This window comes from Zingiber officinale, chromosome 3B, assembly GCF_018446385.1.
Source record: "Zingiber officinale cultivar Zhangliang chromosome 3B, Zo_v1.1, whole genome shotgun sequence".
Taxonomy (NCBI): domain Eukaryota; kingdom Viridiplantae; phylum Streptophyta; class Magnoliopsida; order Zingiberales; family Zingiberaceae; genus Zingiber; species Zingiber officinale.
Window position 1 is genome coordinate 17,772,258 of NC_055991.1, and position 14,960 is coordinate 17,787,217.

General features: G+C 40.4%; 1 protein-coding gene across 1 annotated transcript; it reads right to left on the reverse strand.

The window, feature by feature from the left end:
• Positions 1 to 1,631: 1,631 nt before the first annotated feature.
• LOC122054718 lies at positions 1,632 to 10,291 on the reverse strand. Its single transcript, XM_042616156.1, has 2 exons — positions 10,171 to 10,291; positions 1,632 to 2,134 (listed from the first exon to the last, which is right to left on the reverse strand). The coding sequence occupies exons 1-2, from the start codon at positions 10,289 to 10,291 to the stop codon at positions 1,632 to 1,634; spliced, it is 624 nt and encodes a 207-aa protein (XP_042472090.1).
• Positions 10,292 to 14,960: the final 4,669 nt, after the last annotated feature.

The following is a 14,960-nucleotide window of genomic DNA, read 5'->3' on the forward strand; positions in this document are numbered from 1 at the left end:
GTTTTTCTGCGTCTGTCAAAGCAGCAGCCAAATGGAAAAACAAATGGCCAAAGATGAGAGTTCATACAGCAAATGGAAAAACAAGTGGTCAAAGATGAGAGTTCATACAGCAAATGCAAAAGCTTTGATTACTTTAAATTTATTGTCAGATGGACAAAACTGACTCTTGACGAAGAATAATAAAAAAAACAGAAAGAGCACGCAGACCTGGGGCGTTCACCGAATCCTAATCCACCTCGTAAGTGAAGTCTGAATTAACTTTAAACAAAATAAAACAAGCAGAGTTCAGAGGTCTGTCTTTTCTCTAGTCATTAAATTAACTTTCCTTTTCTTAGATGCATTTTAACTACACAGAGATGGACCTGAGATTACAGTTACTAGGATTGCCAACAAATATCGCAAAAAACGTGATGCACTCATTTCAAATGCAGTATCATCAGCCCTATGACAAAAAAAAAACCAAAAAAAAAAAACAGATAAATCAGGAAAAATAAAGATATCCTAAATGGATATGAGAGTTGTCAATTAAGAGATGTAACTGAACCGAGTTGAATAGAATAGTAAGAAGCTCAAGCCGAGCTTGGTTCGTTTTATCTAAGTTCAAGCTTAGTTTGAGTTTGATTTGAATTTTAATTTTTAAACTCGAACTTGGCTATATATATATATATATATATATATATTTCGAACTGAATAATTTAACATATTTATTTTTTTATTTTTAATTAATATGGTAAAAGATGATTTGTCTATGGTGTCCTTGTTAATTCGTCCTTAAACTAATATAGAAAAAAAAATTATGAATAATTATTAATTATTAGTGTAATAGTCAAGATATATATAGAAAGATATATCCAAACATGCAGTATTAATTACACAGAGGTGGACTGAGATAAGAATATTTTTATAAATATTTTACCAAAACAAGTGTAGGTCAATGTGCACACGAGTTTGACTTTGGAATCGGAAGTAAAAGGTCGTTGGACACGCGCTGAAGACCGATAGTCATAATTGTGTCCACGTCTCTAAAAAGGAAATAGACAAGTAAGCTTCCTATGTGTCTCATGCTACTTTCCCACTAAGGCTAAATCCACACGATATGATTAAGATGTTGCGCAGAGAAAACATAGAAAACTAACTACATTATATGATGATTTTTAAAATTTTTAACATTAGATATCTCCCATCGATGCCTTTTTACATCATTTTGATGTAAAAAGGACATCAAATCCCTTTCAACAGATATCCCAAAACTTGCATCAAAATAGTACAAGTACGGATTTTTTAAATATAATATATTATAATATTAAATTTATATTTAAAATATTCTTAAATATTATAAATTAATATTATTTAATTTAATTGAATTTATTATGTAAATTTTATATATTATAAATTTATATTAGTTATTAACTTAAATAATTAATATTTAAAATATTTGTTATATTACTAAGATTATAAATATATTAAAATTTATAATATTGATAATTTCATAACAAACACACAATTAAACATTTAAAATTTCAAAATACATAACATATAGTCCATCATACAATTTAAAGATGCCACAAACACTAAAGTAAACATACATTTAAATAACTACAATAACATTACAATACTAAACAAATCAACGTTTAATATTCTGGAAAATCACCTCCTAATAAACCACCGAAATAATCATAAAATTTATCAGAACCATTCAAAGGATCTTGAGATCCTTGTCCTTCTTCTCGAGACGAATTGATCCTAGATTCTTCTCCTTGATGTGAAATTGATTGAGATTTTTGATTTTCAGTCCTCTTTTGCATAATTCTGACTTGTTCACCGCGAATAAATTCACGTATTATCGGATCAGCAATGGTATTCAAATCTTTGAATAAAATTTTATTCTCTTCCTTGAACATAGCAATATTAGTACTTCGATCCAACGACGCAACAAGTTTGTCATTCTGTGAAACCATTTTACTAAATTGTTGTTCATTCTTTCTCTTCAGTTCTGCTTTCTTCACCCCAATAAGTCGTTTAGTTGAAGTACCACCACTGTCTGAATCAGTGATGTTAAGATTAAACGAAGAGACATGTGGAGATGAAGGTGAATAAACATCTTTCTCGAGATTATATGATTGAGAATAATCAGCTTGAGCAGTTTGTCGTTACACTCTCATAGATGCAACTTTGACGTTGTCACTGTTGAATTTCTCAATACCTTGAAGAATGCTCCACACATGTCCAAATTTGAAGCCCTTTTGAGTAATTAGGGTCTTGTACTAATAACATTTGAGCACGATTTATCTGTAAGAAAATAATACAATTATGAAACAAAATTAATAACTAAATTAGATATTGAAAACAACTTGGATAGTCTACAAAAGAAATAATGAAAACAACTTACAATATCTTCCTCTAATGCTCCACTTGGATTCAATTCTTCGATTTATGCAACCCTTTAATTTGGAAACAGCAGCAATCATAGTATTCATTTTTTTTTAATGATCTTCTTGGTCACTCTGAATTTTTAAAATTTGGATCTTGATTATACTCTATCTCAACTCTTGCCCAAAATTGATCCTTTTTTTGGTTGATTCCTATGATTGGATTTTGAGAGATATGAAGATAAACATGACATAAATGTTTATCTTCTTCAACTGAATAGGATGATGAACGAGAATTTGAACTCATTTTTTTCAAGAGTAAAGGTGCATTGTGATGGCCATGTCTAGTATGCCATTATATAGGAAAATATTATGTGCATTGCATAAGATTGGTGTGTGCATTGTGATGTCCCATCACCTGCAAAAATAATAGTGTTGTGTGTGCATTGTGATGTCTCATCTCCTGAAATAATAATAATGGTGTGTACATTGTGATGTCCCTTCATCTACAAAAATAATAATGTTGTGTGTGCATTGTAATGTCTCATCTCCTGAAATAATTATCATGGTGTGTGCACTGTGATGTCCCGTCACCTGCAAAAATAATAATGTTGTGTGTGCATTGTGATGTCTCATCTCCTGAAATAATGATAATGGTGTGTGCATTGTGATGTCCCTTCTGTTGGTTAGTCCTAGGAAGATCGTACTAGTTCCACTGTACAAAAAATTTGTACAAGTGTCGAACCTATCCTAATAACCTATTGTGTTATTTAGAAATTGAATTCAGAATCGCAAACGGAACTTAACATTATTGATTCCAAATTTAACTTATCTGTTCTTAATGGTTTAGACTTGGATCGCAAACGATGCTTAACATTATTGATCAAAATGTACCTATGTTATAAATTCAATTAAATATTAATTTCAGAAATCGGCTTCCAGGTTAAAGATGGCGAGGCACTGGGCCTTCTTGGATATGGGAGCAATCACCACTTCCTAGACAAAGCCTTTCAATGAAATCTAATATTTAATTTCCTTATATAATCCTAGGTTTAACCAAAAGGAACAATCGAATCACAAATTCGAAAAACAAAAAAAACAAACTCGAATCACAAATTTGAAACCTAGAATTATATGCCTCTTGTGTTTGGAATTCATACAAAGAAAAACTAGTATGATGCAAAAAACAACTACTAGTTATACCTTTCTTTATATGCAACGACCTCTTGATCTTCTACTGTATTCCTCTTCTTATCCCGGACGTTGTGTGGGCAATGATCTACCGAGATGAGAACCACCCAAACCCTTCTTCTTCTTCCTTGCAAGTTTCGGCCAAGCTCCTCTCCTTGAGATGAAGAGTTTCGGCCACCACCACCAAGCTCCAAGGGATGCTAGAAACAAAGCATCCTTTCTCTCCTTCTCCTCCAAGCAAGATTCGGCCACCACCACAAAGCTCCAAGGTATGATGCCACCGACCACCAAAGAAGAAGAGAAGAGGAGAGGAGCAAGGACTAGGGCCGACCACCACCAAGGAAGAGAGGGAGGAAAATAGAATAGAGTTGTTATCCATGAATGCACCCCTACCCCTCTTTTATAATCCTTGGTCTTGGCAAATAAGGAAAATTTAAATAAACACTTCCTTATTTTCTTTTCCATGAAAAGGAAAATTTAATTAATTAAAACCAATTTTCTTTTCTTAAATCCACATGGTCGGCCACCTCATTGCTCCAAGCAAGGAAAGTTTTAACACAAAATTAAAACTTCCTAATTTGTTTCCGAAAATTTTAAAATAAAAATTTCTCTAATAATTTTTCCCTTCATGGTCGGTTATAAAAGGAATTTTATAAATTAAAATCTCTCTATTAAAACATGTGGATGATTTCCAAAAAGGAAAATTATCTTTTAAAATTAAAATCTTCCTCTCAATCTACAAATAAGGAAAGATATCAAATCTTTTGTAGAAACTTATAAAAGGGAATATTTAATTTTAAAACTCTCTTTTTAAATCATGAACATGGTTAAAAAAGGAAAGTTTTCTCAAAATTAAATCTTCCTTTTAATCTACAAATAAGGAAAGATATCAAATCTTTTCTTAATCTTTTGTAGAAAGCTATAAAAGGAAATATTTAAATTTTAAACTCTCTTTTAAAACCATGGAATCCACATAAGAAAAATTTTAAAATAAAAATCCTTTTAATTTAATTAGGGTCGGCCACAACAAGCTTGAGCTCCAAGCTATGGCTGACCCTCTCAACTTGGTTCAACCCTTGGTTTGGTCGGCCCAAGTTTAACCTCCAAGCTTGCTTGGCCGACCACCTAAGGGTGGGTAAGAAGTGGGTATGTGGTGGGTATAATTCTCTATATATAAGATGTTATGATAGGGACCGAGAGAAGGAATTGATTTTGGTCTCCCGATGAAATTAAGCTTCCCGTGTTCGCCCCGAACACCCAACTTAATTTCATCAATAATAATTCATACCACTAAAGAATTATTATTAAACTGCCGCACCAATCCCAAATTACATTTTGGGCTCCTTCTTATTATGAGTATGTTAGTCTCCATGTGTTTAAGATGTCGAATGTCCACTAATTAAATGAATTACTGACAACTCTATTTAATTAATATCTTAGTCCAAGAGTAGTACTACTCAACCTTATCGTCACGTCGGACTAAGTCCACCTGCAGGGTTTAACATGACAATCCTTATGAGCTCCTCTTGGGGACATTATCAACCTAGATTACTGGGACACAGTTTCCTTCTATAATCAATAACACACACTATAAGTAATATCATTTCCCAACTTATCGGGCATTTTGATTTATCGAGCTAAATCTCACCCTTTGATAAGTTAAAGAAATAAATACTAAATATATATGCTTGTTATTATATTAGGATTAAGAGCACACACTTCCATAATAACTAAAGTCTTGTTCTTTTATTAAGTCAGTATAAAAGTATTTACCTTAAATGGTCTTGCTCAATACACTTAGAGTGTACTAGTGTAATTTATTAGTCAAGATAAACCAATACCTAATTACACTACGATTATTTCAATGGTTTGTTCCTTTCCATCTCAGTCGTGAGCTACTGTTTATAATTTATAAAGAACTGATAACATAACCTTATATGTGTGACACCACACACCATGTTATCTACAATATAAATTAATTGAACAACTACACTTAACATATAAATGTAGACATTTTTTACCAATGTGATTCTTTATTTCAAAACAAATGTTTACAAAAGCTAGGCTTTTAGTATACACTCTAACACCTTCATCTGTAAAAATAATAATGTTGTGTGTGCATTGTAATGTCCCATCTCCTAAAATAATTATCATGGTGTGTGCATTGTGATGTCCTGTCGCCTGGAAAAATAATAATGTTGCATGTGCATTGTGATGCCCCATCTCCTAAAATAATAATAATGGTGTGTGCATTGTGATGTCCCTTCATCTGCAAAAATAATAATGTTGTGTGTGCATTGTGATGTCCTGTCACCTGCAAAAATAATAGTATTGTGTATACATTGTGATGTCCCATCTTCTGAAATAATAATAATGGTGTGTGCATTGTGATGTCCCTTCATCTGCAAAAATAATAATGTTGTGTGTGCATTGTAATGTCCTATCTCCTTAAATAATTATCATGGTGTGTACATTGTGATGTCCCATCGCCTATAAAAATAATAATATTGTGTGTGCATTGTGATGTCACATCTCCTGAAATAATAATAATAGTGTGTGCATTGTGATGTCCCATCATCTGCAAAAATAATAGTGTTGTGTATACATTATAAATACTTACCATACCATAACTGAAAACAATTCAATCACATTCTTCATCTCAAAAAATGAGTGCTAGATATGAAGGTACATCAAATTTATCATCCTCAAGCTCTGAAGATGATGATATATTTAAAGCACACAGAAGGCTTATCACTCAAGCGATCTACCGAAACAATCAGGTCATTTTGAAACATCTGAGTGAAGAAAGCAACAAAGGCAAACATCAAGGATCTATTCTTGGTCACATAGTGATCAATCATAATAGAGAAGCTGTTGATCGTAATCTATTCAATGATTACTTTGCCAAAAATCCTACATATAATGCTGCAATGTTTCGAAGAAGATTCCGAATGGGAAAAAAATTTATTTATGCGTATTTTTAATGAGGTTAGTAATCATGATAATTATTTTGTGCAGAAAAGAGACGGAGTTGGAAAACTTGGTTTGTCAGGTTTACAAAAAATGACAGCTGCATTTCGAATATTGGCATATGGTGTACCGGCAGACGCTACTGATGAGTACATCAAAATAGAAGAATCAACTGCCTTAGAAAGTGTGAAAAGATTTTGTCGTGCTGTTGTTGAAGTATTTGGAGGATAGTACCTGTGATCACCCAATGCTAATGATGTTGTCAGGCTTCTTCATATTGGTGAGCAGCGTGGTTTTCTTGGTATGTTGGGTAGTCTAGATTACATGCATTGGAGGTGGAAAAATTGCCCAACAGCATGGGCTGGGCAATATTCTGGTCGTAGTGGAAAGCCAACAATTATTCTAGAAGTTGTAGCTGATTATGATCTTTGGATATGACATGCATATTTTGATTTACCTGGATCTAACAATGACATTAATGTATTGGAGTCTTCTCATCTTTTTTCTAACCTTGCTCAAGGTATTGCTCCCCCTGCTCGTTATGCCATTCAAGGAAAAGAGTACAACATGGGTTACTATTTAGCTCATGGTATATACCCAAAATGATCTATACTTGTTCAAACAATTCAAGATCCATGCGGTACAAAGAATAAGTTGTTTGCAATGAAACAAGAGGCATGTAGAAAAGATGTTGAGAGAGCATTTGGAGTGCTCCAATCATGCTTTGCAATTGTTGTAGGACCTTCACGTTTTTGGCATAAAAATATTTTACATGATATAATGACTTCATGTATTATTATGCATAATATGATAATTGAAGATAAACGCGATATGAATACCTCAATTGTTGATCAAGGTGAAGTCTCGCCGGCTGCAGATGTTGATACAGCAGTAGATGACAATACCTAATTTCAAGAGTTTCTTTCTAGATATGAAGGAATCAAAAATAAAAATGCTCACTTTGCCCTTAGAAATGCATTAATTGAGCATTTGTGGGAACAATTTGATAATTCTGATAATTAATTGTGGCAAAAGGCGAATACGCTCGCCCCTAGTGCCCCCGCCAACCCGTCCCAAGGCCAACACGGAGGAGGTAAATCACGGGCGACTATTAGCCTTTGAAATAGTGACTAGCACATAAGAGAGGTATGTAATTATGATAATTAAGGTTCATAATGATGTATTATTAATGAAGTGTTATTTGTATTATTAATGAAGTGTTATTTCTTTTGTGAAAATATTTTTAAAAAATTATCTAAATTGTTTATGATTGTGTGTTATCTTTAAATATTAAATTAATATTAGTATGTTTATTAAATTATTTCTAATAAAATTACAAAATACTAATTTTAATTTTCTTGTAACTAAAAATATAATATCATAAAAATTAGTTATCATGTATAATAAAATTTTTAATTTTAATAGTAATTATTATCGTAATAAAATTATTTAACAAATTAATATATAGGTTGAATAATAAATTATAAGATGGAAAAATAGAATATTCTAAAGAATATTCCTTTTAGTGTAGGAAATGGTATGTATTGGTTGGAGTTGGAAAAATTTTTGGTGCTCAAATGACATCAAATTGGTGTTGAAAGTGTATCAAAATAGGTTTTATGGTTGGAGATGGTCTTAGGAGCTGAAAAATGGCAAAATAAATAAAGTAAACATGAATATTCGGAGAAGAAGAAATTATCCAATATTAGCATACTCGTAAAGCACATACAGTTAACACATGGGTAAAAAGCAAAAAAAAAAAATCAATTATCGTCATTGATTATCTCTGGGTAATCGATCTGGTCCCACATAAGTTTTTCCTCATTTGAAGAAAAATTTTTTATAAATATATCGTAGCTGAGGTTCAAATCTTGATTACCTAAGTAATAACCTGAATGTTTTACCGTGACATTATGACCCCGGGATGGAAAACAAAACAAAAACTGAGGAAGAGAAGATCCAATGCACGGATACAAGTCCGGAATTACTGGTAAAAGCTATACCCTTTAGAACATTAAAGAGATAAGAGAAACGAAGAACCAAGCTCCAAATCAACAGAAATTCAAAATGAACACAAAATCAAATACTGTCATACCTTCTAGAGAAGAACCATTCCTCTACCATTGAAAAATTTTAAATTATTCTAAATTTACATTTAATTTTTAAGCTAGATTCAAATTTTTAATTTATTTTTGAATAATTTATTATTCAAAATATTGTTTTTAAAATTTTAATATAATTTTATATTTAAATTATATATATATATATATATATATTAATCCTGTCCGAGCGCTGAGTCGATGAAAACTGGGGACGTGGCGCTCTCTACTGCCTCCGGGTGATCTCCTCAGTGACGTGGACCTCCGGGGAACCTGCAACAAAGCCGGGTCAGGAAGGGGTTCCCGGCGACGGCCCTCCGACGCTCAAGTCAGGCAACAGCGAGACGAAGCAGAAGCAAAGTAACGAGACTGTGGCTACAGTAGATGAGAAAAAATAGACCTCCGTCGAAGTCCGGAGGTCTTTATATAGGACCCCGGAGAGGCGCGTGCATGCTTCCCGAGGCGTGCAAGTTCCTCAAAGCATACCTCAGAATGGTTGTGTCAGAAAAGCGTGTCTGACGCCATACCGCAACTATCTGAGCATATCTCTACCACGACAGTGGAAACTTCCACTGTACGACCCTCGGTACGCCCCGACCGCCGACCATGCTGTTTGTCGGCGGTAGGTGTCTCGAGAATGATATCACTAGCTGCCCTTTTTGTCCTCTTCTAAGTCTTTTGTCTCTTATTGGGCCAGACGGGATGCACGTTCGGCCTCCAGGGCGCTTGCGTGTGTATGCGCATCGGACCGGGCGAAAAGGTCGCTCGGTCAAATATTCGGACGGGAGTACGATCTGGTTGATCCGCTGTTCGACCGAGCGGATCGGCCGCTCGGCACGACGGTTCCTCTATAAGGGAGCTGGTGAGCGTCGGAAGCTCAACCCTAGGTCGAGCTATCTCCGTGCCGACCCGGGATTCACTCCGGTCGGCTGGCAAGGTGACCCACCCGATTGGCCGGGTCCCCAATTTGATCTTGACTTTGACTCTCCCGTGTCGTTGGCCCCTTCCTATGTGGGCCCCCAATCCTTATCACCGGATCACGTGCCTTCCCTTCAAGTCTAGTCGAAGGAGGCTGCAAGTCCGACTGACTAGACTATTGGCTTGGTGATACCTCTGCCGCTCGGCTACCGATGTTGGTGTCTATCCGATCGGGAACTGCGGAAGGGGGCGATGCCGCTCGGCAAGACCCCTGCTGGCACTTGGAAAGTTTTGTTTGCCAGCGGTTGTCCCACTGCTCCGACATTGGTCAATGCCGATGTCTTTAGAATCTCCTCGAAATTCGTACAAATCCTCACCATTAAGGTTGAGCACGCGACCACGCCTGCGTAATGGCCTTCTTTAAATGCCGCCCAGTAACTTGGTGACACGTGGAAACCCCGCCGTCATCATACGACAAAGATGACAACGTCGATGCGACACGCGACTGTTCGAATTTTACAGCCGGATGCAAGCCTCGATTCCGGTGACCTAAATCGGACGATTCTGGTTGGCCAAGATGAACGTTTATAAGACCCCAACGCCAACTTCCGGTCCTTCCCTACTGTCTTCATGCTTTGGTGATTCCTTTCGCTCCCAGCTCTCCGGCAAACTGTTTATTCGACGCTCCGGCGAACTCTCGGCACCCTTCCCCTCGCACTTTTCTTCCTTAGTAAGCATCTCCATTGCTTTACCTTGTCACCTTTTGCCTTCGTTTTGGTTCTCTCTCTGTTGCTATTCCTTCGGATTCTTCTCTGTTGCTATTCTTTCGAGTTTTTCTCTGTTAAACCATCTGAAGAAACATTAAGTTTTTCCCTCTTCAATCATGGCCAGCCCCTCGAATCCCTCTCCTGGTCTCTGGTACCAAGCGATGGAGAGCCGGTTCCACTCGGGGGATGCCTGTAACTTGATCAGGACCTATGGCCTCCCTTCCGACCACAAGCTTACCCTAGCCGAGCCGTCCAACCGACCCCATGACCCGCCGATCGACACGGTTACTTTCTTCCGCGACCAATTCGTAGCCGACCTTAGGTTTCCTATTCACCCCTTCATCCTAGAAGTGTGCAACTATTTTCGCATTCTGCTTGGGCAGCTCGTACCCAACTCTTTTCGGCTGCTGTGCGGGGTAGTGGTGCTCTTCCGGACGCACGACATCCCCCTCAAGCCTCAAATCTTTCACTATTTTTACTATCCCAAGTAGTCCGAGATCGGCACCTTCCTATTTCAATCGCGGATTGGCTTGGTCTTCTTCGATAAAATGCCTATCTCCAACAAGCATTGGAAGGATCATTTCTTCTTTTTGAGTTTTCCCGAGCTGCCACCCTTCCGAACCCAATGGCAAACTTCGTTGCCAACTCCTCCTGACCTGAAAAGGTATCGGACCGAACCTGCCTTTTTACACGCGGCTAATCTGTAGGCCGGGCTGAAGCTGGACATCCATAAGTTGTTGCCCAAGGGAATAATGTATCTATTCGGGTTAAGTCCGATCCGCACGCGGCTTCCGAACATCCCTGGTAAGAAATAACCTTCTCTCTTTTTCTTTGAGTCTAACTGATTTTTTTCCTTTCTCGCAGCTGAGACCATGATGAAAGCGGTGGTGTTCGGCAAGCTAAAACGCAAGGCCGACGAGATAGAGGCGGCTGCCGCGCAAGAGGCGGAAAAACTAGGCATCACCCTGATCGACTCTCATGAAGGTGAGAGTGAAGAAGTGCAGACGGCGTGCGAGGCGTCCGCCGCTTTGACGGTCACCACCGATGCAACTGGGGAGACCGCTCCGGCGACTGTGCAACCGGTCACTTGTCCCGAAGAAGCCGGATCTGATGACGATGAACTTTCGTTGGTTGGGCGTAAACGCCGCCGAACGGGCACCCCCACCCGCTCGGCCACCTCAGCCGTTCACACGTCCGAACAAATGGACGACCCTCCAGCTCCTACGTCTGTGGAAGCGCTGTCGTCCGATAGGACCCTATCTCAAGGAGACTGGCCTTCCGACCCCGTAGCGGCTCAGCCTCTTAGCTTGCTTCCTCCAGCTCGCCGGATAATCAAGCGATCTCTTATTCGCTCTGAGCCGGCTGGACAATCTTCTGCCCCATCCGCGTTCGCTCAGTCTACTCCGGGCCGACACAGGACGATCAAGGCTCTGCTCCACCTACCAACAGAGGAATATTTGCAGAAGGCTGAACAGCCGTCGAGCCCCGAACACTTGATAACAATTCGGGGGCCCCTCGCAAAAGTCTAGGAGGACGCCCGAACGCGCGTGGGCGTGATGCCACCTGGGCTGCTCGGCAACAGCTACCTGTAACAGACTACTGGGGTAACTCTTACAAGCCTTTATTTCTTATCCCCCGTTCGATATTGACTATTCTTTACATTTTTAACCGAATCGCAGCATTGGGTGGAAAGTATAGCGGTCTGCCATCACTTAGCTTTCCTCGAGGAGGAATTCAAAAAGCTCAAGGTCTCTGGTGGGACTTATCTTCAAGGCCCTTCTTATGCCGAGCTGAAGGTCGATCTGGATAAGACCAACAAACTGCTGGAAGCCGAGCGGCACAAATCCTCGGGCTTGCAGACCATGGTGGACCGGCTTGAGACCCAAGTCAAAACATATGACAAGAAGATCACATTGGCCACCAACCGGAAGAATCAGGCCATCACCGACCTAGAGGCAAAGAATGCTGAGGCTCGGGCGCTTGAGGTGAAAATCAATGAATTGACCGACCTGCTGACCACTGAGAAGGACGGACGCTCGGCGGAGGTGGCCACTCTTCAGAGTGATCTGAAGACCCTTCAAGACACATTAGAGGCCTCCCGAGCTGCCTTCAAAGAATATCAAGACTCCAAACTGAGCCGGGTTGCTATCATGCAGCAGAACTATATCCGCTCGGAGAAATTTGTGGAGAAAACCTGCGATCAGCTTGCCCACGCATTTGAGTTAGCCATTACTGCCACGACCGACTACCTGAAGACCAAGGGCCGGCTTCCTGAGGACTTCACCATTCCCGTCCGGGATCACGCTGATCTTCTAACCATGATTTCGGATGAGATTTTTAATTATCTAGAGTGAAGTCGTGGCTTATGTACTGGTCGTTCGGCCTATCTTATGTTGCATGTTTGCCTTTTTTGGTTTAATGAACTCTCTTTATTGCTCCTCTGCTGTGTGCATGTGGGTTATCCGCTCCTTTGGTCTTCACCGAATTCGTGGGAACATCTATTGATTTCCGAGCTGTCGCTCGACAATCGAGTACAAGACCACTTGAGTCTTGTTAAGCTTAAGAATTGCCTTGACCCAATCACTACAAAAGCTGATCGGCGACAAGCCGACTTTTTAATAGCCACCAGTTCAGTTCTGGGTTTCACATCGCCGCTCGGCAATCCTCCAGCACTGGGGTTTATAGTCGTCGGTCCGACTCTGGGATTTAACGTCGCCGCTAGACGATCTTCGGGCCGAGGGGTTTATAGTCGCCGGTCCGACTCTGGGATTTAACGTCGCCGCTCGACGATTTGATGGAGGTGGTTGTTCGGTGGAAATCAGTATACCCTTGTGTTTTGTGATTCTATTCCTGCGGCCAAAGGGTATAGGAGAACGAAAACATGCTTAAATGATTACATTGGCGCACCTTTCACCCAGCTCAGTACGGCTAAAGATGGTTCGCGCTCCATGGTCGTTCCAGCCGTCGCCCGTCTTGATCTTCGAGATAGTAGGCACCCGATCTGAGCTTTTTAATGACCTTAAAGGGGCTAGCCCATGGGGCCTCCAGCTTACTCACATCACCGACCGGCTTTATCTTCTTCCATACCAGGTCGCGACCTGAAACGCTCTGGGGATTACCCACTTGTTATAATTTTGCTTCATCCTTTGTCGGTATGCCATTAGCCGGACGGCTGCTTTGGCTCGCTCCTCGTCAATCAAATCCAACTCCAGCTGTCTCCGTTCGGCATTGTCCTTGTCGTAGCCCAATATCCACTCGGACTCTACACCGACTTCGACTGGGACGACCGCCTCTCCTCTATAAACCAAGTGAAACGGAGTAATGCCCGTTCCCTCCTTTGGGGTTGTGCGGATGGCCCATAGCACGTCCGACAATTCATCCACCCAACTTCCTCCCATATGGTCGAGCCGAACGCGAAGAATCTGAAGGATCTCCCAATTGGTGACCTCGGCATGCCCATTGCTTTGGGGATATGCTACGGAAGTGAAGTGCTGCTGGATGTCGTACCCTTCGCACCATGCTTGGAGCTCTTGACCGGCAAACTGCCGCCCATTGTCGGACACGAGCTGTCGAGGAATGCCGAACCGACATATTATGTTTTGCCAGATGAACTTCTTGACCATCTGCTCGGTTATTCTCGCTAGCGGCTCGGCCTCGACCCATTTTGAGAAATAATCTACTACTACCAATAAGAACTTCCGCTGCCCGGTCACCCAGGGAAAATGCCCTACAATATCCATACCCCACTGGTCGAACGGGCAGGATACCGTAGACGCCTTCATCTCCTCCGTTGGCCGATGGGAGAAGCAGTGGTGTTTCTGACAAGAAAGGCAGTTGGCGACGGTTCGGGCGGCATCTCCTTGAAGGGTCGGTCAGAAGTACCCCGCTAACAGGATCTTCCTTGCCAGCGAGCGGCCACCCGGATGTCCTCCACAAGATCCCTGATGCACTTCCTTCAATATATATTCTGCATCCTCTGAGCTGACGCACTTTAGCAACGGTCGGGAGAAGGCCTTCTTGTAGAGCTAGTCCCTTATGAGGGTGAACCGACCGGCTCTCCTTCTCAGTAGCTGGGCTTTCTCCCGATCAGGAGGTGTAGTTCCAGAGTGTAAAAATTCCATTATGCACGCTCTCCAATCGCTCGGGAACGTGAGGCCTTCCATTCTGTCGATGTGCGCCACCAAAGATACCTGCTCGATCGGTTGTTGGATGACGACCGACGATATTGAACTCACGAGTTCAGCAAATTCGTCTGTCACTTGATTCTCCGTTCGGAGAATCTTCTGTATGACCACTTCCTCGAAATTGGTTTTGAGCTTCTCAAAGGTGTTCGTATAGAGCCTGAGCCATGCGTTGTTTATTTCGAAAGCTCCCGAAAGCTGCTGGGCGGCGAGCTGAGAGTCTGAGTAGAGGACCACCCGACCGGCCCCCACATGTCGAGCAGCCTGCAGACTGGCTATGAGGGTCTCATATTCAGCTTTATTATTTGTTGCTCGGTAATCTAGCCGGACGGATAGATGCATCCGCTCTTCTTGAGGAGAAAGTAGTAAGATACCGATTCCACTTCCGAGCCGAGTGGACGATCCATCCATAAATATTTTCCATAAAGCTGCTGGCTCGGGGTTACGTACTTCAGTTATGAAATC

Excerpts from the sequence above, each read along its gene's own strand:
- LOC122054718 (XM_042616156.1), bottom strand. The coding sequence starts at position 10,291 with ATGGAGATGCTTACTAAGGAAGAAAAGTGCGAGGGGAAGGGTGCCGAG. Across the intron at positions 2,135-10,170 it reads ATCACCAAAGCATGAAGACA|CTGATTATTCTCAATCATAT; the intron begins GTAGGGAAGGAC and ends AAACTGCTCAAG.